Genomic DNA, 24707 nt, shown 5'->3' on the forward strand with positions numbered 1-24707 from the left:
ACTTGATCACTTATCCTGAGCCCGCTGCAAATCCTCCACGGCCTCTTTCCCTGAAATCCTTGTCTGTCCACACCCCAGTAAACACAGTTATGCAGAAGCCTTGTAAACTGGTATCTGCTGGGTGGAACACCCAATACTACAGCAGCCTTGAACACTGGAGCAGATTTATCTTGATAAGATGGTCATGCCAAATAGTTAAAACAACAAACACAACCAAACAACAACAAAAAAACAGGTCCTTCCTGGTACCACTGAGTTGCTAAATTAAGCCACTGCTGTTTCCACCCTTGAGATAGTAAGAAGAATCCTGTGTTAATTTGTGGACTTTAACTTCTGGCTGACTAGTTCTCTTTCAACGAACTGCTGTGATGCTTAACCCACAACACAGCCCAGAGAAAAATGCACAAGAGAGATTAAAAGATGACACGAGGAGACGATCTAGAACTTGGAAGGGGGACAATACACAAAGAGATAAAGGGGCTGAGCTGAGGTTTTTTTCCCCCCAAATTCTGAATCCCTACAGCATAAAACAAATAAAAAGTAGGAAATGAAATCCCTATCAAAAACATCAGTGTGCATGGGGCGCCTGGGAGACTCCGTCGGTGAAGCGTCTGACTTCAGCTCGGGTCATGATCTCACAGCTTGTGGGTGCAAACCCTGCGTCGGACTCTGTGCTGTCATCACGGAGCCTGCTTGGTATTCTCTCTCTCTCCCTCTCTTTCTTCCCCTTCCTGCTTGTGCTCTGTCTCAAGAATTAATAAATATTTTTTAAAGTTTTTAAAAAGAAATCAGTGTGCAGACAGGAGATCATCTCGACAACAGCCAGGATGAGAGGAATAATCACCTACAAAGTACCGGCAATTAGCAGAAATCCCAAAACCCACAATAAAGGACAAAGCATTGAATGGTACCTCCAAAATGCTGAGGGACAACACCTGTCAGCTTTCAATTATATGGCAGGCAATCATTCTTCAAGAATGAGGCTTTAGAAAGACCTTTTTGTCTCCCCTAAAAATTTGGGATTTTTTAATAGATCCATCACGTGAAAATGTCAGGGAAGAAAACTTCACCAAAATGTTATCCTAAATCCAAAGGAAGCAGTTCTGTGTTATTTAAGCTCTCTGCTTAAGTCACCAACTGTAGGTCACTGTTTTTGTAACATCCCCATATCAGTGTTGTCATTCCTTAGAGATATGTGATTGGACTACTTTAAGTTTGGTAGAAAAATCAAATGAGGATATAGATCACCCACTTTTGTCAGTGCCTGGGGATTAGTGCTAAATGGTGATTCTGCATTTTTTTTTCAAGAAAGTTCGAAAGTGGCCTTTGCACCCTGTCTGTGAGTTATCAGCAATAGGGATGTGGTAACAGGGAAAGCTGTGGTTTCTAATGCAATGTGTCTGATTACACACAGACACACACAATCACTGAAAGGTTAAAAACAATGATGTGGCCAGATTTGTACTTCATAAGTATTAGTATAGATTAGAACAGGGGTTGGCAAACTATGGCCCATAGGCCAAATCTGGCCCCTTGCCTATTTTTATAAATAAAGTTTTATTGGAACACAGCCATGCCCATTTATTTATGAATTGTCTATGGCTGTTTTCACAACAATAGCAAAGTGGAATCGTTGTGAGAGTGACCTAACATTTTAGCTATCGGGCTTTTTACAGAAAAAGTTCTGGCTTACAATATCCTAAAACTGACTAAGGAGGGTACATACCACACTGATCATGTAGACCCATCAGGCACCTATTAAATTTGGCCAAGAGAGGAGCCTGGGTGGCTCAGTTCGTTAAGCATCTGACTCTAATAAAAATATTCTTCCAATTAAAAAAAAAAAAAACGTCTGACTCTTGGTTTCAGGTCAGGTCATGATCTCGCGGTTCATGAGTTCGAGCCCTGCATCAGTCTGTGTGCTGGCACAGAGCCTGCTTGGGATTCTCTCTCTCCCTCCCTCCCTCTCTCTCTCTGCCCCTCCCCTGCTTGTGCTCTCTCTCTCTCTCAAGATGAACATTAAACAATTTTTAATTTGGCCAAGAAATACCTGAGCGAGGGCAGAAAAATGAAAGAAACCAACATAACCATCGGTGAACTAGTAATATTTCTTCCTAGACAAAGTATACCAAGTATAAAGTTAAGTCTAAGTTAGGTTTCGGGCATATAAGTACAACCTCAAAGTTCTTTGCCTTTTATTATACTTGTGTCCTTGTGAGATAGACATTGTGACATAAAGTTGGTATGTGACTTGTGCAGAATTTACTCTGAAACCAGAGAGGGAAAGCCAGCACTAAATTGTACCTATTTGACCCAGTGATTAACATTTGACCCTCTGGTCATTCATGGTGGGTCTTAGAGCTCTCAGATCACCCCCTTTAAGACACGTAGTCATTAAGAAGGATCTCAGGGTATTAAAGACAAAGTCACACCATGGAGATCTGGCGGTTCTGACATCACTTCTTTCGATTGTCAGATTTGGATTGCTGTCTTTTACATCCTTCGGTAGCTTCTGGACTTCCATGCTAGATTCATCCATCTCCAACCTGAGTATCTTTAAGGGGCCGTTATTCTGTTTTAAAGCCTCAAAGAGCATCATTATTCCGCTCTGCCCCAAGGTATTCCAGCTCAGGTCCAGAGTTTCCAGCCTCTGGGCGCTGACTACCACCAGTGCAAGACCCTGACAACAGGAGGGGGTGATGGAGCAGCCACAGAGCCTGTGGGGAAAAAGCACAGAGACCCAGTCAGTACTCACTTAGAACCTACCGTGTTGCTAGATGCACTTGTTTTGCTGGCTGGGGACCTAGTAGTGAAGATAGGAGAGAAAAAAATTAGTTTCTTCATGGAGCTTCTTTTAGTGACATCAGACTTCCCTCAGAACGTGGAAGACAGTGGATGGTGGTAGAGAAGCCACGTTAGCAGGATTAGGGTCATCTAGGCCAGAGAAGCGTTCGGTAGCTTTATGGTGGTTGGTGAATCCCTCTTTGGGAAGATGATAGGAGAAAAAAAGTAAAAGAAGGACAGTGGGCCATTATGGTGAGTGGGGGACCTAAGCCACTGATACAATTTCACTGTAGCTGAAATGCCAAGCTGGGGGAGGGTCTTGTAGACTCCTGGAAAAACCTTCAGATTTGACCTGCAGTGGCACAGGGAAGGAGCTTTTGGGTCTTTTGAAACAGCTGCCCGTGGTCTGGCTTGAAGCTTGACAGGTACTTCAGGGAGACGGGTTGAGAACAAACTTCAGGAGATCAAGGACCATCTCAGGGATCGTGCCACACTTCACGGGAGAGTTGGTGGCCTCGATGCGAACGTTAAGCAGTGGAGGCGTCGATGGTCATGTGCTAGGTGTCTGGAAGGAGGGGTCTCAAAATGAACGTGAGGTGCGAAAGGAAAGCAGATGAAGAAGAGGACAGAAGCCTTCTAGTTGGTGAAGAGATGGACTGTTTTCTCCTAGACTTTCCAGTGAATCAGTTATACTCAGTAAGGCGTGGTATGTGAACATCGCCTCCGTTCCTCGCCTCCTTGTTCTAGAGCTCTTCCTAGGCTAAAAGATGCGTTTGCCAGTGGGAAACAGAGGGTGGGACCCTTTGTGGTTGATACGGTTCATGCTAGCTTATGAAGAGCCCAGGGGGGCTGACTCAAGCCAGACTGCCCCCTCAGCCGCGTACCCTTGAGCTCTGTACCCTCTGCACGTCTATGCCCCACATCGCTAACCATCCTTCTGCTGCCCCGGGTGCTGTAACAGGCACTGCAGATACAAGAAATAAATTGCATCCCCCTCGGAAATAAAACTCACAATGGATAAATGGATTAACACATTGTGGTAGATCCCTACAGTGGGATATTGTTCCGCCATATAAAGGAATGAAGGATTTATACCTGCTCCAGTGTAGATCAGTCTTGAAAATATCATACTCACTGAAAGAAGCCCAACACGAAAAGCTACTTACTGTATGTAGGACTCTGTTTATACGAAATATGCCGAATTGTATGTGGATAGCAAGATAGGTATAGAATGGAGACAGAAAATAGATGTGTGGTCACCAGGGGCCAAGAGCTCTGGAGTCCCCATTTGGGGTGACAAAACAGATAATAAGTATAGCAAAAGCCACCAACTTATGCACTTTTAAATGGCGGATTTTATATTGTGTGAATTTTCAATTTAACAAATTATAAGGGCAGCTGGGTGGCTCAGTCAGCTAAGCATCCAATTCTTGATTTTGGCTCAGGTCACGATCTCACAGTTCATGAGTTCAAGCCCCATGTCAGGCTCTGAGCTAAAAGCGCAAAGCCTGCTTGGGATTCTCTCTCTGCCCCTCCCCTACCCACACATATGCACAAACTCCGTGCCTGACAAAAATACACATTTTTACTGAATTTTTTTTTTTTTTTAAACGTTTATTTATTTTTGGGACAGAGAGAGACAGAGCATGAACGGGGGAGGGGCAGAGAGAGAGGGAGACACAGAATCGGAAACAGGCTCCAGGCTCTGAGCCATCAGCCCAGAGCCCGACGCGGGGCTCGAACTCACGGAGCGCGAGATCGTGACCTGGCTGAAGTCGGACGCTCAACCGACTGCGCCACCCAGGCGCCCCAAAAATACACATTTTTAAAGAGACTTATAGACCCAGTGACTGGGAAAATGGCACAATTTATAGAGAACAGAGTGTACCATGGTAGGATAATCAGGAGATCTGGAATGATCGAAACTAGTTTGTTGCCCCCTATGATAGCCAAACTAAGAAGTGAAATGTTAGCAGATATCTCTGCAAATTGAAGGGTCTGAGTGCTCGACCCAGAACGAAGGAAACCAAAGAGTAAGAACAAAGACTTTGCACAGTGGGAAGGAGCTGGGTGTGTTCTGGGAACTGAAAAGTCAGTTGAAGATGCGCCCCTAGCTGGGGAGAAAAGCCTGAGATGAAGGTAGACAGAAAGAGCCTTGGTCACAGGGAACACTCTGAGATTCTGTAATAAATATGGATTCACGCGCCTGCTGCGTGAAACTTTATCGCGAAGTTGATGAGCCCACAAAGTAACTCCATAAATGCGTTAGGTGTGAAATTGTGAGGAGGAATCCTATAGAATCATGCATCCCATAAAGGGGAAATTGGAACATCGGACGTCACTGCCAATGAGTATCAGATGGCATCTGAACCCCATTTTGAGGTCAGAGCCCCTGTTCAATACCTCGGCTAGGATGCCAGGTCCTCGTTCCATGATCAAAAAAAGATCAACCCTAACCTGTGGACACTGGATTTGCTTGTTCAGCATCTTCCCCAACGTCTCATTCAAGGGAGCTCAAACTTCGTGGACACTGGAATCGTCTGGAATACCTCTGAAGACTTGGATGCCGGGTTCCACTTGCCCTAAATTTCATCAGTTTTGGGAGGCAGCCTGACCATCAGGAATTTTAGGAGTTCTCCAGCACAGCCAAGACGTCAAACAGAATCACCCTGTGTTCCAGTGTACTTTCTCATCTCCGCAAGGGCAGGGAAGCTGTTACATGACCCAGATTCTCTTTCCAATAGGGTTCTAGTTGCAAAGTACTTTGCATCAGTGAGATGCAATTGACCGAGACGTGGGAGGGAGAAGGTGCTGTGGAGCCTACCGTCCCGTCGATGGAGTCACCGCCTTTCCTGGGGGCAGTATCCATCCATGGTCCCCTGGTCACCGAGTTGAGGCAGGCCCACTGTGTCCTGCTCACTGGATCCTGCTCACACAGAAGCCGTGTGCCCCTGAAGCCCTCTCTACTGGGGGCTGTCCACACCTCTAGCCTACTCTTCCAGGCCCTCTGAGTGACTGTCAATACAGGTAAACCGGGTGCTTAGGATTTCTGCAGGGATTTGCCTCCTAAATTGGAGGAGAGAGACTATTGCAGGAAGATTATGCATCTCCACAGCACCTTAGAAAACGAGCCAGAGTACCTACCCGAGACATCTTGGGTTACAATTTGGCTTCTTCAAGGCCTCGCAGAGATACCACGATCCCATAGCTATGGGGCTGAACCCCAGATGCAAGTTTGTTAAGCTGGGAGTCTTCCTGGAGCAGCTTTGAGAGGTGTCTACGGCCACGTCTGGTTATGTTGCAACGTGATAACCTGCAGAGACCGTTGGATTCTTCTGACTTAACGCCCTGCAGAGTGGTTGTTCCTTCCAACAGCACACACCTTCCACTGTGAGCTACAGACTTTCAGGCAGACCTGCGCGTGAAAACGTGCACGTGAAATCATTACATCATGCCCACCCTGCCTGAGTGTTAGAGGGTTCAACTGACCTTTGTCTGCCACCTTTTATTATGCAGACACAGACATACGCTTAAGATACAGATGTTCCTAGAACAGCAGCATGTCCTATAGGTCAAGAGCTTAGGCTCTAGGGTCAGAGAGACCCAAGACTGAATCTGAGGTCCCATTCATTTTCTGCGTGGTTAGGCCACCAGGGTTCTACTCTTGCTGTAGAGAGACAGAGAGATTTTATTTCATGGCTTGTGTTTAAATCATCCCAACAGGACTGTGGTGTACCAAAAGCTCAAGTTTCCCGATAGCTAGTGACTGGGTTTATCGTTTAAACTCTGTAGACTTTCCTACAAGCTTAGGCTTCTACAAAGCCCTCTGACTAGGAGGCCAGACCACACAGAAGGATGACCACATGGTACATTTAGACAGGTGGGTCTGTAATCAACCGTCCCAGCCCTGTGCCCCAACCATGGCATAATTGCAACCGCGGCCACAGACCCTGAAGTTCAGGGATGATAACTAGACCAAAAGACACCATGCTTTGTAGTATGTGAAATCCTAAAGTCATTGGTGAACCCAAGAAGTTTAGGCAGGGGAACTCAAACAAAATATAAGATTGAGTTTTGTAGGCTAAGTGGAGGCTTGGTCCAACATCAACTCTACGTATTTAAACCAATGATCTTTGCCATTTCAGTTTCTAGAGGGGGCTTTTTACCTACCACATAGATGTGACCACAGGCAAGCTAAGTGGCTAAGTGTTGGTTTTCCAATTAGTAAATCTGAAATAAAGGTAACTATCTCATGGGTTGTAAGAATTTTTTAAAAATCTTTGTAAAATTTAGTAAAGTCCCTCGCACACAGTGAGTGCTTAATGAGCACTGGACATCTTTTATTTAAAATTTGACATTTATTTATTTTTGAGAGACAGCACAAGCAGGAGAGGGGCAGAGAAAGAGACACACCCACACACACACAGAATCCAAAGCAGGCTCCGGGCTCTGAGCTGTCAGCACAGAGCCCGACACGGGGCTCAAACTCACGAACCGTGAGATCATGACCTGAGCCAAAGTAGGATGCTTAACTGACTGCACAACCCAGGCGCCTCTGGACATTTTTTGTTTAGATGCCTAAGCCAACTCTAAAGACATGATGTCCGGGGCACCTGGGTGGCTCAGTCGGTTGAGTGTCTGACTTCAGCTCAGGTCATGATCTCACAGTCCGTGAGTTTGAGCCTCGCGTCAGGCTCTGTGCCTGGAGCCTGCTTCGGGTTCTGTGTCTCCCTGTCTCTCTGCCCCTCCCCTGCTCGTGCTCTGTCTCTCTGTCTCTCAAAAATAAAGATTAAAAAAAAATTTTTAAGTTAAAAAAAATAAAGACATGATGTCACTACATAGACAGCCTTGTAGAATTTTCTGTTCTTCCTATGTCCTACCTAAACAGTGTTCATTAGATCTTTTCATTTTCTTTATATGCCACTATAAGCCGAAAACTTGTTTTCTCTTTTTAGTCTTAAATGACTGGAGCACATCTGGATTAAAGGAGAGCCTAGATTAATCCAGCTAGAAGCCATAAGGCTAATGGGTAGACAGAAGTGAATGTTACCCTAACTATGCTTCTAATGGGAACAGGTATCCCATGCTGGGATTATTCCCATATAACAAGGGTCAGCAAATTACAGCCCATGGGTCAAATCCAGCCCACCACCTGTTTCTGGTGAATAAGGTTTTAGTGTAACACAACCACACTTCATTTCCTTACATGTTCAACTCAGCAATGGCACAGCTGAATACTTGCAAGAGAGACCCTATGGCCCATAAAGTCTAAAATCTTTGCCATCTAGCCATTTGCAGGAAAGAAAGTATTGAACCCTACCACGTAACTCAACCCCTTCACAGTTGTAGGAACAAGTAGGTCATGTGGACTTTAAAAACCTACACACAACATCAGACCCGAGAACCAACTGTCTATCCCAAATTTCCGACATAGGAAGAGGTCAGAAGGTAAGCCCTGCTCTGAAAGGCATGCGAATATTCCTATCTGTTTCTACCTGTCCTTTCCCTAATGTGTACCAGGGTCTCGCCAATTTCATTCACGTAGAATCATCAAGTGCTCTCCTATCTGTCCTACCTGAATGCAGGTGCGCACACACACAGACTTAAACCAGGTTCTGTAGTTGACAGGGTGACTCAGACCCCCACCATAAAAGTTTCACCCCACCATCCCCAAGGTTGTTGTTGGCCAAGCGCAGGTACGTCAGCGCCTGGTTGACGATCAAAGCAGAAGAGAGCTCCTCGCAACAGGCTTCTGTAAGATGACAGTTTTCTAACCTGCAAAAGCACCGCACAAGTAGCAAGACCGTGAGAACATTTCCAAAGCCCAGCCTTCTTGGCTGACATCCCTTCTTGTTAATTCAGCACCCCCTATAACATGTGCTCATGATCAAAGCCCGAAGGACCAGGAATGGGAGAAGGGCAAGAAAGATGCTTGAATTGTCCACCTGGGACCAAAACTGGGAGCTAGGGGGTCTATGTCAGGGGGAAGTCCCATATGGGTCGCCCAGCAAATCCAGGTGTTACCAGTGCTGTTCCCTATGTGGCCCCAGACCTAGTGTGGAGATGCTCCATGGGAACAGAGGCAGCACTTACGACAGCCTCTGCAGGATGCACTTGGGGTGTCTCAGAGTCTTGCACAGCAACCTGGCACTCTCATCCAGGAGCTCATTTGCTGTGAGGTTCAGGCATGTGACGGACTGGTTGACTTCAAGGGCTGAGAAGAAATAAGCCCACTGCTGAGTGGTGTCAGAACAGGATCCCAGCCTGTGAGATAAATGGGGGAAAGCCATTCTTCTGGGAGGACAGAGAGGCCACATCAGCTTACTATGCTTCCCTGAAGACTATACTGGATTTCCATTTCATTCTTCTCCAATATGTGCCCAACCCTGACCTGAATTAGTACTGAGAATTGATCTCCTTTGCTTCTTCAAATGTCGCCATTGCCATTTGATCAACATCCAACCTCATGTAAGAGAAAAAAATCTATAATACAATTAGGCATGAAGTTTCACTAACGTGGCCTGTTACTGCTCAAACTCTGCCTTTTTTTTTAAATATGAAATTTATTGTCAAATTGGTTTCCATACAACACCCAGTGCTCATCCCAAAAGGTGAAACTGCCTTTTTAAAAAAAAAAAAAAAATTAACGTTTATTATTGAGAGACAGAGCACGAGCGGGGGAGGGGCAGAGAGAGATGAGACACAGAATCGGAAGCAGGCTCCACGCTCCAAGCTGTCAGCACAGGGCCCGAGGCGGGGCTCCAACTCACAAACCGCAAGATCATGACCTGAGCCAAGGTCAGACGCTTAACCAACTGAGCCACCCAGGCGCCCCATAGGGAGTTCTTAAAATTAGTACCTTTCTGGCCTCAGAGATTAGCCTATAATGAAGAGGTTATAAATTTGCTTAAGTCATTGGAATACAGACAGGGTGGAATGTGAAGGGTCTCAAATCCTGTGAGCCTAGGGGCGCCTGGGTGGCGCAGTCGGTTAAGCGTCCGACTTCAGCCAGGTCACGATCTCGCAGTCCGTGAGTTCGAGGCCCGCGTCGGGCTCTGGGCTGATGGCTCAGAGCCTGGAGCCTGTTTCCGATTCTGTGTCTCCCTCTCTCTCTGCCCCTCCCCCGTTCATGCTCTGTCTCTCTCTGTCCCAAAAATAAATAAACGTTGAAAAATCCTGTGAGCTAACTGGGAGATTCTGATTCAGACATTTGCCGAGGTTTAGTGTACCCACTTAGAAACATCACTTATCAAAACTTTAGAGTAACATTTTTTTTCTAATTAAATGAGGAACAACATCAAAAATCATCCATATGGAAAGAGCTACCCTTTGTGTCTGCCCCCTGTGCAAAGCAGGTCATATTCCCGCTTCAGTTTTATGGATGAGGAAACAGCTCAGAATCCTAGAGGTAAAAAATGGTATTTGGAAGGGAGCTCAAATCCAAAAACAAAACAAAACAAACCTGTGCTGATAGCCTGTACCTCAGGCTGCCACCCAACTAAACCAAAGGAAGGAAAAATGGTTCCCTAGGTGGGTGATGATCATCAGAGTGCTCACGGGGGGGGGTGGGGGGGGGTGGGGGGGGCGGTCTCTGAGGAATTGCTCAAATCAGTGAAATACCAGCGGCCAGGATACTTGATGCTTCTGTGGTGTTGCTGAGTGGTCAGTTGGGGTTGATGGTTGCTCTGAATCCTACCATGTAGGCAACCTGGAGTCTAAGATACCATGTCCCTGAGCCAGAGGACAGCGTAGAGTTCTGGGTGTTTCTTTGCCCTCGGGGCTCGTTATTCGATGCACAAGACGAGCTAGCTGGAGAAAAAAGAATGTGGATGGGGTTTCTGCCTCTGTCCGAGACTACGTCCCCTGTTTAACGTGGCATCCGATCCGAGTAGGTCTGTCTCCTTTCCCGTTCATCCAGAGGCACGGGGTAGCTAGCGCACGGCATCAGATGACCGCTGAGAAAAGCAAGGACCGGGAGACCGGCCTCAGATACTGCAGGTTACATCTGGAATGTTTCAGTGGCTCACACAACAGCAGCAGCAGCTTGTCACTGTGGCCACCACCTTCCAGGACCAGGTAGGTCAGAGTCTTCTTACCAATGACAGCTAGACACAAGTTCCGATAAGCATCGGCAGGGGAGACCTTTTTGATCCTAGGGAAGAACAAAAAGGGGTTCCGTCTTGAGTGCTGTGGACACAGAGAGGTGAGCAGTCTCGGGCTCACGGTGGACGGGGGAAGATGGTCAGGAAAGCGGACGAGGAGAGCGAGTCAACAGAGTGATGGCTGGAAAGAAGAAAAGCAAGGACGGCTGAAGGGGTCAGTCACCGTTGTCTTAGTTCATGCTGATGAAATGCGCTCTCCTTGTGTTTCTGTGTCCTGCCATGTGTCTCCTTCAGCTCACAGCCTTCTTCCCCTCACCCTCCAGGTCTACTGACCTTCCCTAGCCAGAATAAAGGCTTTCTGACTGCCACTCCCGTGGCCGTTTCCATTTCCACAAAGCTGTTTCCACTAAGGCTACAGCACGTTATGGTTTATGAGTTAGAAAACAAACTAGACTCCCTGAGGGTATGGGCCATGAAGAGTCACCCGATGCTTGCCACATCGGCTAAAGTTAACGAGTCGGGAGACAGCAGACATTGGCAAGGATGCCGAGAAAGGGGAGCCCTCGTGCACTGCTGGTGGGAATGCAAACCGATGCAGCCACTCCGGAGAACAGTATGGAGGTTCCTCGAGAAGTTAAAAATAGAACCACCCTACGACCCAGCAATTGAACTGTTAGGTACTTATCCAAAGGATACAAACATGCTGATTCCAAGGGGCACCTGCACCCCCGTGTTTATAGCAGCGCTGTCAACAATAGCCAAATCATGGATTGTGGAATGTTAAATAGGATTACAAGAAATCTTAAATGGAGTAGAATATGAATTTCCTCTAATCCAACTGTGGACTTCAAGAAACAATTCAGCACTAAAAAAAAAAAAAAGGTAAGATTTTTTGTTTCTGGCATCTGGACTCTATGCCACCTTCTTCAGAGTAAGAATTAATCAACCTGGTGTTATACATCATGAAATCTAGCTCCTAAGTTATCCTGTGTGCACAGCAGGAAATAACTGGGGGAAATTTTTCTTTCAGGACCTCTTTCTGAGGCATGATTAATGAATCCTAATTTGACACGGACTCAACACCCACCACGACTGCCTCTTCTACCCTGTAATTGCAGATCTTCATTTACACTTATATTTTTAGAGGTTCTTCTCCCGTTTTTGTACCTCCAAACCTGGCACTCCATCCCCCTGTTGTAAAACACTCCCTAAACCCACAACTGGTCTAATAACGCATGACCCTTCACGTTTAGATAACGAACATTCCCATCAGCCTATCCAAAAGAGGCCTCAAAATGAAATTTTCAGCACCGAGTGCCAGAGTAAGGCGGATGCCGGCTGTTCAGGACCTCTGCTTACATTGTCCAAAACTCTTAGTGGAACAGGTTATGGGTGCCATCTAATTCTTGTTTTCTCATGTAAAGCCTTATAAAACCAGACCCATGTAAACTTTCAAGGCCATACAGAAGAAACTAACATCTTTCCAGGCACCAACCTAGGTCAGATCACTTTGAACACACAAGTCCCGTGGCATTCTGAGAAAAGCAAGCTACCGATCTCCTGACATCGGCAGGTACGGTCAACTGATGCTTGCCAGAGCTATTCCTTCCAAGTATATAGCACATTTCGGGTGGCTTAAGTAAACTTTCTAAGGCATGTTGGTTTGGAGAAGGGGATGGTAGGGAGTTTCAGCAGTGTAGCGGTCTGTAATTTTGAACACAACTTCTAAAGTTTATCACTTGCACATGTATTGGTTTTAAAGGATACCCTAACAGTCACCTGCCCAGGCGGCCCCATCATGATTTACTTGTGCCCCAACCTACCTCACTACCTGGACTTTCTCAATCCCATCCCACATACCAGTTATAAATTCACCATTGCCCTATCAACGCTTCCTTATTCACATTATTTAAAACTGTTTCTCCCAAGAGGGAGGGAGCCAAACCGTAAGAGACTCTTAAAAACTGAGAACTGGGGCGCCTGGGTGGCGCAGTCGGTTAAGCGTCCGACTTCAGCCAGGTCACGATCTCGCGGTCCGTGAGTTCGAGCCCCGCATCAGGCTCTGGGCTGATGGCTCAGAGCCTGGAGCCTGTTTCCGATTCTGTGTCTCCCTCTCTCTCTGCTCCTCCCCCGTTCATGCTCTGTCTCTCTCTGTCCCAAAAATAAATAAACGTTGAAAAAAAAAAAATTTAAAAAAAACTGAGAACTGAGGGTTGATGGGGGGTGGGAGGGAGGGGGGGGGAGGTGACAGGTATTGAGGAGGGCACCTGTTGGGATGAGCACTGAGTGTTGTATGGAAACCAATTTGACAATAAATTTCATATTTAAAAAAAAAAAACAACTGTTTCCCCCAATTTCCACCCGGGTCTCCTTCTGACATGCATGTACCTATATTTCCTATAGGAGAGTTTCAACCATGCCCATAGCAGATGTATGGAAACCTCCAAACACTTGGCCAAGTTTCATGAAAATAACTCAAGGTAACATACAATTCTTTCACTAGGAGCCATGTCAATATGTTGTATTCTGGGCACCCGGTTAGTCAGCCTGGTCAGGCATCCAGACTGCTGCCACATTAAAAATGCCTGGGGATTAGTTTCTACTCACACCACTTTCTGGAGATGACAGGTGACACGGGTTATTCGCTCACAAAGAATCCTCACGGAGGAGGAACTCAAGAAGCTTTGGCTCACATCCAAGAAGCACAGGCTCTTGTTTGAACTGAACACCAAGCAGAGATCCGCCCAGAGCTGGAGAGAGAGGTGGTCATACTGTGACCTAGAAGGAAGGGACGGACAAGAGCGTCTGTTGAAAACCACGTATGGCAGCATTTTCAACAATAGCCAAATTATGGAAAGAGCCCACATTGTCCGTCAACCGACAAATGTGGTTTATATATACAATGGAATACTACCTGGCAATGAGAAAGAATGAAATCCGGCCATTTGCAGCAACGTGGATGGAACTGGAGGGTATTATGCTAAGTGAAATAAGTCAGAAAAATACAGACAGCATATGTTTTCACTCACATGTGGATCTTGAGAAACGTAAGACCATGGGGGAAGGGAAGGGGAAAATAGTTACAAACAGAGAGGAAGGGAGACAAACCGTAAGAGACTTAAATACAGAGAACAAACTGAGGGTTGATGGGAGTGGGGGAGAGGGGAAAGTGGGCGATGGGCATTGAGGCAGACACCTGTTGGGATGAGCACTGGGTATTGTATGGAAGCCGATCTGACAATAAATTATATTTAAAAGAAAAAACAGGGGCGCCTGGGTGGCGCAGTCGGTTAAGCGTCCGACTTCAGCCAGGTCACGATCTCACGGTCCGTGGGTTCGAGCCCCGCGTCGGGCTCTGTGCTGACCACTCAGAGCCTGGAGCCTGTTTCAGATTCTCTGTCTCCCTCTCTGACCCTCCCCTGTTCATGCTCTGTCTCTCCCTATCTCAAAAATAAATAAAACGTTAAAAAAAATTTATTAAAAAAAAATGAGTAGAGGATCTGAAAAGACATTTTTCCAAAGAAGACATTCAGACGCCCAACAGGCACATGAAATGATGCTCAACATCACTCATCATCATGGAAACGCATCTTGCATCTGTCAGAATGGCTGGACTCAAAAGACAAGAAAAAAAAAGTGTTGGCGAGGATATGGAGAAAAGGGAATCCTCTCGCCCTGTTGGTGGGAACGTAAATTGGCACAGCCACCATGGAAAATGTCTGGAGGTTCCTCCAAACCTTAAAAACAGAACTACACTATGATCCAGGAATCCTATTTCTGGCTATTTTGCCGGAGAGAATGAAATCACTATCTGGAAAAGATATCTGCCCTCCCACGTTCATGGCACCATTATTTACAATACTCAAAATAGGGAAGCAACCTAAGTGTCCACTGATGGATGAATGAAGAAAATGTGTGTGTACGCGACAGAATATTACGCAGCAACAAAAAAAAAAAAAAAAAAGGAAATTTTGCCATTTGTGACAACATGGATGGATCTCGGGAGCGTTACGCTAAGTGAAGTAAGCCTGGCAAGGCAGAAAGACAAATACTGAATGGTCTCACTTACACATGGAACCTTAAAGAAACAAACACGAACTCCTAGAACAGATTGGTGGTTGCCAGAGGCAGGATGTGGATGAAATGGGTCAAAGTGGTCAAAAAGTACAAACTTCCAGACAGAAGTCCTGAGGGTGTGATGTATGGTATGGCGGCTCTAGTTTGAGAAAAAGAGAATCGTTGGGGCGCCTGGGTGGCTCAGTTGGGTGAGCGTCCGACTTGGGCTCAGGTCATGATCTCCCAGTTCCTGGGTTCGAGACCCATGTGGGGCTCTGCGTTGGCAGCTCAGAGCCTGGAGCCTGCTTCGGATTGTGTGTGTGTCTCTCTCTCTGCCCCCCTCCCCACTCACAGTCTCTCACGGTCTCAAAAATAACCATTAAAAATTTTAATTAAAAAAATTTTTAAAAACAATTGTTCAGGAAAATACGTGAAATATCCAGATGGTCTAGGGATACCCTGAACCTGGTCCCATTAACACTAAGGTTCCATTCCCAACCTGAACATCACGACCTGCACCTTGAGTGGCAAGCCGGCAGGAGAAATTGTGGCCAGAAGCCCGTTCTGACCCTCAGCCACACGGAGCGGAAGTCGGCCCCGTTCCGGGTGCCGCAGGGTGGGAGGCTGAGGGCGGGGGCAATTCACAAAGTGAACCGTGAGGCTCCTTACCCGGCAGCCTGGGCCTCGGACCCCGACGCGGTGTCGTCGTCCAGGAACACGCCCTTTTCCACCCGCAGACGCAGTTTCTGCAGCCGTTCGCAATGCTTGAGGCAGAAGGATGCGTGCGCGAGGTCCGTGGGGTCTTTCAAGTGCAGGGACACTTCCGTGACCGGGGCCACGGCTTCCTTCACCAGCGGTTCGTCCTGCGATTCGTAGAGACGGCACAAGGTCTCCCTCGTGTCCGTCACCGAGGAGAAGGGGCCGTTCTCGGGGGACCTCACGGTGCACGCCAGCAGCTCGTGCTTGAGCTCCGTGGACACCGGGCAGCCGAAGGCGGCCCCCAGCTCCCTGACCCGGTCTTCGTTGGCGAGGCCGAACAAGAAGCGCCCCACGTGGGCCAGGTGAGGGTTCCGGCGCCCTTCCTCCTGGGAGAGCAGCCTCCGCACCCCGCGAGCGCCCCAGCCGGGGTCGCCCTCGCCGCCGCCCAGGACGTAGAGCGCGGCCGCCAGGAGGTGCTGCAGGCTCAGGTGCAGGAAGCGGTAGCAGCCCGCGCACTCGCCGCTCTGCTGCAGGAGGCTCCGGTCCACGAAGGGGCGCAGGTCGGCCTCGCGCACGCCCAGTCCGCGCAGGTCCCGGGGCTCAAACAGCGAGGTCTGCGTCCACACGCCCTCGGCCGCCAGGAGGCACAGGGCGCGCAGCGGGGCCCGGGGGCGCGGGCGCGGGCGCGGGCGGCTGCCCGGCGCGGGCGCGAACCCGCTGCACAGGAAGCGCAGCAGCAGCGACGTGGCGGTGCGGCACGTACGGCCCGAGTGGTCGCCCTCGTCCGCGGGCAGCCGCAGGCAGGCGCCCAGCATCCAGCACACGGCGGGCGCCGAGCCCAGGCGGAGCAGCGCCGCGTTGCTTCTCATCAGCTGCCAAGCGCGCCGCGCCTGAGCCTCGCCTCCCAGCTGTCGCCGCAGATACGCCCTGCGCTCCGGCTCCGACAGCCCCTCGACCTCCACCAGGAGCGGCTGCTCCACCACCAGCCGCAGCTCCCCCAGGGCCTCGGGCCGCGTGGTCACCAGGAGCGTGGCCGCGGGGAGCAGCTTCCTCTTGAGCAGGCCCCCCAGGAGCACGGGCGCCGGCCGCCGCGCGGTCCAGTCGCCGCCCAGGTCGCGCGCCAGCGCCGCGGCGGGCACGCGCAGCTCCTCGAAAGCGTCGACGACCAGCAGGAGCGTCCGCGCCCGCGCGAGCAGCCGCGGAAGGGCCCGGCGCGGGCCCGGGGCGCTGTCGGCCAGCAGCTCCGCCAGGGTGCACGGCCCCCTGCGGCTGAGCGCCTTGCAGCTGAGGTAGAGGGCGGCGGGGCGGGCGCGGGCCTGGCCGGCCTGCGTCCAGTCCAGCATGCACTTCTTGGCCAGCGTGGTCTTCCCGACGCCCGCGGCACCGTGGAGCACCACCGTCTGTGGCATTAGCTCTGTGGACGTCCTGGCGTTCAAGAGGGATAGGAACCCTTGGCTTCTCTGGGTCACATGGTCGTGAACGTCGTCGTCATCTCCTGGCCAAGGAGTGTCCTTCTGGATGGAGGATTTCTCCACCGCGTTCCTGTCTCGCTCCTCTGCACCCGTAAGGCTATGCGAGGAGACAACGTTGGGGTGCCAGGGATTCAACTCAACTTGAAAACACACTTTGTAAAGGACCAGAAATGAGGACTATCAAGAATAGGCGCGTTACCTTGGGCTACCAGACAGTATTGACCCTCTGGCTCCTGTAACCTGCCAGTCCCCCCCATCCCTTTTTTTATGTTTTTTTTTTTTTTTTTTTTAATGTTTATTTACTTTTGAGAGAGAGAGTGCACACAAGTGAGCAGGAAAGGGGCAGAGAGCAAGGGAGACACAGAATCGGAAGCAGTCTCCAGGCTCGGAGCTGTCAGCACAGAGCCTGATGTGGGGCTGAAACACATGAACCGTGAGATCATAACCTGAGTGGAAGTCGAATGCTTACCTGAGCCACTTCGGTGCCCCTAGAAGAATTTTTTAAATGTTTTTGTTTATTTTTGAGAGAGAGAGACAGAGCATGAGCAGGGGAGAGGCAGAGAGAGAGGGAGACACAGAATCCGAAGCAGGCTCCACGCTCTGAGCTGTCAGCACAAAGCCCGACATGGGGCTTGAACCCATGAACCGTGAGATCATGACCTGAGCTGAGCTGAAGTCAGACGCTTAACCAACTGGGCCACCCAAGTGCCCCATCCCAGGGCCCAATTTAAGGTGTCATTCACTTGATTCACCCTTGTGCTGACCCTGGCAAAGACTTACTACCAACTAGAGCAGATGATAGGAAACTGGTAGAAGGTAAACAAAGGACCCAGGAGACAGAACCACGAGCTCACTGGTGACTCACAAGGTCAACGTCTTCCAGTGCAAAGCAGTAGGGACAAACCAGTCTTCCATAAATGGTGCTGCATCAATTAGATAGCCACATAAAAAGTAAACTCGGATCCCTACATCACAGCACACAACTAATTTGAGATCAATTATAATCTCAATTTGTGAGCAGCAAGTCCATAAAGCTCATAAGAAGAAAAATAAAAACTGTCCCCACTGGGGAGAAGATATTTGCAAATGACATCTCAGATCAAGGGTTAGTATCCAAAATCTGTAGAGAACTTCTCAAACTCAACACCCAAAAAACAAATAATCCAGTGAAGAAATGGGCAAAAGACACGAATAGACACTTTTCCAAAGAAGACATCCGGATGGCCAACAGGCACATAAAAAGATGCTCAACGTCACTCCTCATCAGGGAAACACAAATCAAAACCACACTGAGGTATCACCTCATGCCGGTCAGAGTGGCTAAAATGAACAAATCAGGAAACTATAGATGCTGGAGAGGATGTGGAGAAACGGGAACCCTCTTGCACTGTTGGTGGGAATGCAAACTGGTGCAGCCGCTCTGGAGAACAGTGTGGAGGTTCCTCAAAAAATTAAAAATAGATCTACCCTATGACCCAGCAATAGCACTGCTAGGAATTTACCCAAGGGATACAGGAGTGCTCATGCCTAGGGGCACTTGTACCCCAATGTTTATAGCAGCACTTTCAACTGTAGCCAAATTATGGAAAGAGCCTAAATGTCCATCAACTGATGAATGGATAAAGAGTTTTGGTTTATATATACAATGGAATACTACTTGGCAGTGAGAAAGAATGAAATCTTGCCATTTGCAACAACATAGATGGAACTGGAGGATATATAATGCTAAGTGAAGTAAGTCATACAGAGAAAGACAGATACCATATGTTTTCACTCTTATGTGGATCCTGAGAAACTTAACAGAAGACCATGGGGAAGGGGAAAAAAGTTACAGAGAGGGAGGGAGGCAAACCATAAGAGACTCTTAAAATCTGAGAATAAACTGAGGGTTAATGGAGAGGTGGGAAGGAGGGGAAAGTGGGTGATGGGCATTGAGGAGATAACCTGTTGGGATGAGCACTGGGTGTTGTACGGAAACCAATTTGACAATAAATTTCATATTAAAAAAAAAAAGACATCCAGATGGCTAACAGACATGAAAAAATGCTCAACATCATCATCAGGGAAATACAAATCAAAACCACAATGAGATCCCACCTCACACCTGTCAGAATGGCTAACATTAACAACTCAGGCAGCAACAGATGTTGGCGAGGATGCAGAGAAAGAGGAACCCTTTTTCACTACTGGTGGGACTGCAAACTGGTGCAGCCACTCGGGAAAACAGTATGGAGGTTCCTCAAAAAATTAAAAATAGAACTACTCTACGACCCAGCAATTGCACTACTAGGCATTTATCCAAGGGATACAGATGTGCTGTTTCGAAGGGACACCTGCACCCCAATGTTTATAGCAGCACTATCAACAATAGCCAAAGTATGGAAAGAGCCCAAATGTCCATCAATGGATGAATGGATAAAGAAGATGTGGTATATATATACAACAGAGTATTACTCGGCAATCAAAAAGAATGAAATCTTGCCATTTGCAACTACGTGGATGGAACTAGAGTGTATTATGCTAAGTGAAATTAGCCAGTCAGAGAAAGACAAATATCATATGACTTCACTCATATGAGGAATTTAAGATACAAAACAGATGAACTTAAGGGAAACAAAAATAATAACAAGAAGGAAGACAAAACATAAAAGATTCTTAAATACGGAAAACAGGGTTGCTGGAGTGGTTGAGGGTGGAGGGGATGGGCTAAATGGGTAAAGGGCATAAGGGAGGACACTTGTTGGGATGAGCACTGGGTGTTATACATAGGGTTGAATCACTGGAATCTACTCCTAAAATCAGTAGAGCACTATCTGCTAACTAACTTGGATGTAAATTAAAAACTAAATAAATACATAAATAAATAAAAATAATGTAAATGAAGGGAAAAATAAACTTAAAATTTTTTTTAAAAAATTTATCTGGCACCACAAAAAAAAAAACAAGAACACAAAACACACACAAAAGCAAACAACAAGAAACACAACTATCCCCACTGCTTGGCAGTAATCAAGATAACGTAGTAGCCATAAAGGTAAAAACCGATAACCTGAATTTGATTTTGAATCGGGACCTTAGGTTCCTCCAAAGAAAGGAAGACAAAAGGCACAGAAGGCAAAAGGGCAGCTGCAAGCTACGAGCTGAGAGCATATGCACTCAAAGTACGGATATTTTGAAATCCCTATTTTCAGAAGGAATGTTAAGGCATGCAAGGAATTCCAGCAAGCATGTACTAAAACAAGGTAACACTTGGTGGAAAGAAAGCCGAAGACTGGAAAAGGCACCTCAAAGAAGAGAATGGCCAATAAGCACATTGAAAGGCATTCAACCTCAATAGACCTAAGGGAAATGCAAACGAAGACCCTAATGATAGCGATCGACCCCGCCCCCATCAGAATGGTTAAAATTAAGTGGGGGCGGGGGCGGCGGCGGCCTGGGTGGCTCAGTCGTTAAGCGGTTAAGCGTCTGACTTTGGCTCAGGTCATGATCTCGCACTCCGTGAGTTCAAGCGGCTCAGAACCTGGAGCCTGCTTCAGGTTCTCTGTCTCCCTCGCTCTCTGCCCCTACCCTGCTCGTTCTCGAGCTCTCCCAAAAATAAATAAACATTAAAAAAGGGGAGGGCACCTAGGGGTCTCAGTCGGTTGAGCAACCGACTTCAGCTCAGGTCATGACCTCACAGTTCTTGAGTTCAAGCCCCATGTCAGGGTTAAATTGAAAAAAAAAAAAAAAAAAAAACTTGTCCGAAGAGCCATCTGGTGAGTGGTCGCTTGGGTGTGTGACGACCAAGTGGATTATTCATATTAATTATGATGGTTAGCGTTGATTTGTATAAACAGCTAGAAACTTCTATGTACATACACACACACATGTAAACACGTTTTTAAAGATTAAGAGGAAGTTAGGGGCACCTGGGCAGCTCAGTCTGTTATGCGTCTGACTTGATTTCAGCTCAGGTCACGCTCTCATGGTTGTCAGTTCAAGCCCTGCGTCATGCTTGGGATTCTCTCTCTCCCTCCACCCACCCCTCTTCCCTGCTGGAGCTCCCTCTCTCCCTTTCTCTCTCTCTCGCTCTCTCGCTCTCTCGCTCTCTCCCTTTCTTTCTCTCAAGAAAAAAAATAAGAGGAAGTTAGCATAGCTTTTTGCCTTAGAAGTGACAGAATGAAACAAAGGGAAAACTAGGACTGCATTAAATGTTCACGCTATGAATGCAATCCCTGTATCTGGATAATTTCCTTTACATGTTTCTATGATCCCTGTCTTTTGAAGGAGTTATTATGATAATTAACATCTTAGTATTTCTATCTGTTAGGGACTATTTAAAAAATCACATTTAAGAGTGCCTGTGTGGCTCAGTCAGTTAAGCATCCAACTCTTGATTTCAGCTCAAGGTCAAGATCTCACAGTTTATGAGTTCAAGCCCTGCATTGGGCTCCACCTGGACAACAGTCTACTTGGGATTCTCTCTCTCTCTCTCTCTCTCTCTCTCTCCCTCCCTCCCTCCCTCTCCCTCTCCCTTTCTCTCTCTTTCTATCTTTCTCTCTCTTTTTCTTTCTCTCTCTCTCTTTCTTTCTCTCTCTTTCTCTCTCTCTCTTTCTCTCTCTTTCTTTCTCTCTCTCTCTCTCTTTCTCTTTCTCTCTTTCTCTCTCTCTTTCTCTCTCTTTCTTTCTCTCTCTCTCTCTTTCTCTCTTTCTTTCTCTTTCTCTCTCTTTCTCTTTCTCTCTCTCTCCTTCTCTCTCTCCCTCACTCCCTCTCCTCCCTCTCTCAAAAATAAATAAACTTAAACGTTTTTAAATCACATTTAAGCCTTGCAACAATCTGATCAGGTAAATTCTATTATCTGTGCTTTTTATGGTGCAGCTGAGGCATAGGGCAGTGGTGTCCCAAGTGTGGTGCTCAGACCAGCAGCATTGTCTGGGAACTTACGGAAAATGCAGATTCTGGGGCCCTATCCCAGACCTACCCATCAGGAAGTCTGGAGATGGGCCCAGGAATCTAGTTTAAGGGCGTCCAGGTGATTATGATAAATGCTAGTTTCAGGACCACCAGCCAAGGGAAGTCAGATCAAGGTCCACAAGAACACACCTGCTGAAGGTGAAACCCAGATCATCATGAGAAGGAGTTTAACTCAAGAACTGGTGTTCTCAGTCACTGATACACTGCCTGAACCACTTAATAAAAGCAAATCATCTCTACACCCTCAGGCATTAAATGGGCAACACTAGGGATGAGCCATTTAGTAAGTACACGGAGAAAGGGTAGAACACATCCAATCGTAAGTTAGATTAGGCAAATCTAAATTGTGTTTTGTGTCCCAAAACACAAAGGCTTGTAAGGGCTCATGATTGGTATGAAATATTTAATATAAAAATATTCAGACTAAAATGCCAAGTCAGAAAGAAGCCCCCAACAACTGTGCTTGAATGTCAAGGTCACAGATGATTTTATCTTTATGGTCTTGTTTTCAATGCTGTCTTTGATCATCATGCCTTTGGGGTTGGGGAGGGTTGTTAAGTTTTTATTTAAATTCCAGTTAAATGGGTGATGGGCGTTAAGGAGAGCGCTTCTGGGGATGCGCACGGGGTGTCCTATGTGAGAGACCAATCACTGGGCTCTATTCCTGAAGCCAAGACTATACTCTATGTTAACTAACTTGAGTTTAAATTTTTAAAAAATACATTCCAGCTAACATGCAATGTAATATTAGTTTCAGGTATACACTGTAGTGATTCAACACTTCCATCCATCACCCAGTGAGGTGTTGCTCCCATCATCAGGAGGTGTTTGGTTTTGCGGGAAAAGTCTTAGAAGGGGGTCACTGGGTCATAGTCAGGAAAGGAGAACACGCTGTATCGGTTACGTTTTTCAGCTAAGATCTGAAGGAAGCCACCTCAGGGAGGTAGCGAGGTTAGGACATTAGAAGCCAGACCCAAGAGACACAGGTGTAGAGGACATGGGGATGTGTATGGGTATTGATAGGGACCCAAGTGGGAGAATGGGACCCTCGGTTCCAGCTCTAAGTGCCCACAAGGTGAAGGGCGGGGTGAGGTTCCTTGACAAGCATACCAACGTGAGGGAAGATGAAGTCCGATGGAATTTTAGATGTAGACAGTGCGTTGGGAGGAAGAGATTTGTACCTAAAGACCAAACACACAGAAAAACAGTATGAGACGGGCAGGAAGTCAGCATCCAGTTCTATCCAGAGTGCCGCTTACAGATCAATAGCGTAGCTCTCGCGTAGCTGAAAGACCACCAGCTAGCTCACTCAGTAGACAAGGTAGCTCAGGACAGCAAAACTGTACCAGAGCCGTGTGGAAAGCAAGGTGAACACCCAAGCCTGAATGGTGCACAGACGAGGTTAGCTCCAGGGACCACCCAGGCGATGGTGCATAACATCTCGAGGGACAGAGTGGATGCAAACCGCGACAAAGTCAGAGAAGGAGGCAAGAGAGGAATTCCTGGTTTCATATGAATGCGTCAGAACACTTAAGACATGCACATTTAAGAACCCCATGACTGGGGAGTATCATAAGACTTCTGCTTCCCACACTGCCCCTGCTCAACTAACGGTGGATAGTGGGTCATTTAATTCCAGTTCCCATTGATACGCTCCAGCTTTGCGTGGAGCCCTGCGATGCCAGAAACACTGAGGCTCCTTTCCTGGGTCTGATGCCCTCTCATCAGGGCAGCAGACGCACCCTTGGTTACGTCTTTCTTTCTGGTGTTGCCACTGTGGACAATGGTTGCCTCCACCCAGAAGGAAAGGGTATGTGCACAGACGGAGAGAGGCAGCCTTAGAAGAAGGACAGCAAGAGGGTTGGTGGAGGAACCAAATCCCAGAGGTCTCCAGGTAGGGATCCTCAGCCTGGAGTGCAAGCATTTGTTTTAAACAGGGGTCAATGACTTCCGAGGAAGACCAGGCATTGATAAACTTGGAGCTGAGCCTGAATAGCCTGAGGGGCTCTGTCCTTGCAAAGTAAAAAGCAAGGTGCCCTTGGCAAGCAAGCAAGCCGGAGCCTGCCGCCTAGAACTACAGAATAATTAGATGCAGCCCATATAATTAGCAGTAGCCCTTTCCTTGATGCTCTGTCATTACAAGTATTGGGGGGGTGGATTACAAACCCGTAAATTCCATGAGCAGATGACTCTCCTTCTGTCTACATGACTGACACCACACCCATCTTTGGGGATCAAGGATACCATCCCATCTTACAGATGGAATACGGAGGCTCACAGGCAGGGGTGCCCTGCCACAACACAAGGGCACCGCATGTGGGCACGAGGGCACATTTGGGGGGGAGGGAGATGCTCTGACGATGGATTGTGGGGATGGTCGCACAACTCTAAGTCTGCTCAAACATTGCTCACTTAAAATGGGTGGGTTTTACAGGGTAATTTTCACCTCAGCAGAACACTTTAAAATAACATAAGAAAAACAGTATAGATGTAATCGCTGGCAGCTGTCTCCTCCCAATCTGTTTTCTCGTACTTAACAGAGGTTTCAGCTCGAGGACCTCAATAACCCTTCCAAAAAGCCTCAGGCTGCCCATGTAAGCTTGCAAAGTTCTGCGGTAGAGACTCAACCAAGCACTGCTGT

At 47.5% G+C, this 24707-nt stretch overlaps 1 protein-coding gene across 1 annotated transcript; it reads right to left on the reverse strand.

Annotated features, from left to right (window-relative positions):
- Positions 1-2320: 2320 nt before the first annotated feature.
- On the reverse strand, positions 2321-17065 carry LOC112850919 (NACHT, LRR and PYD domains-containing protein 2-like). The gene is given in 8 exon segments (XM_086688678.1): positions 2321-2717; positions 5929-6029; positions 6031-6097; positions 8380-8559; positions 8878-9048; positions 10769-10936; positions 13494-13664; positions 15612-17065. Coding segments are annotated over 8 exon segments (2694 nt in total). The 5' UTR covers positions 17051-17065.
- Positions 17066-24707: the final 7642 nt, after the last annotated feature.

The sequence above is a fragment of the Puma concolor genome, chromosome E2 (genome assembly GCF_028749965.1).
Source record: "Puma concolor isolate L17-30 chromosome E2, mPumCon1.1.hap2, whole genome shotgun sequence".
NCBI classification, from domain to species: Eukaryota; Metazoa; Chordata; class Mammalia; order Carnivora; family Felidae; genus Puma; species Puma concolor.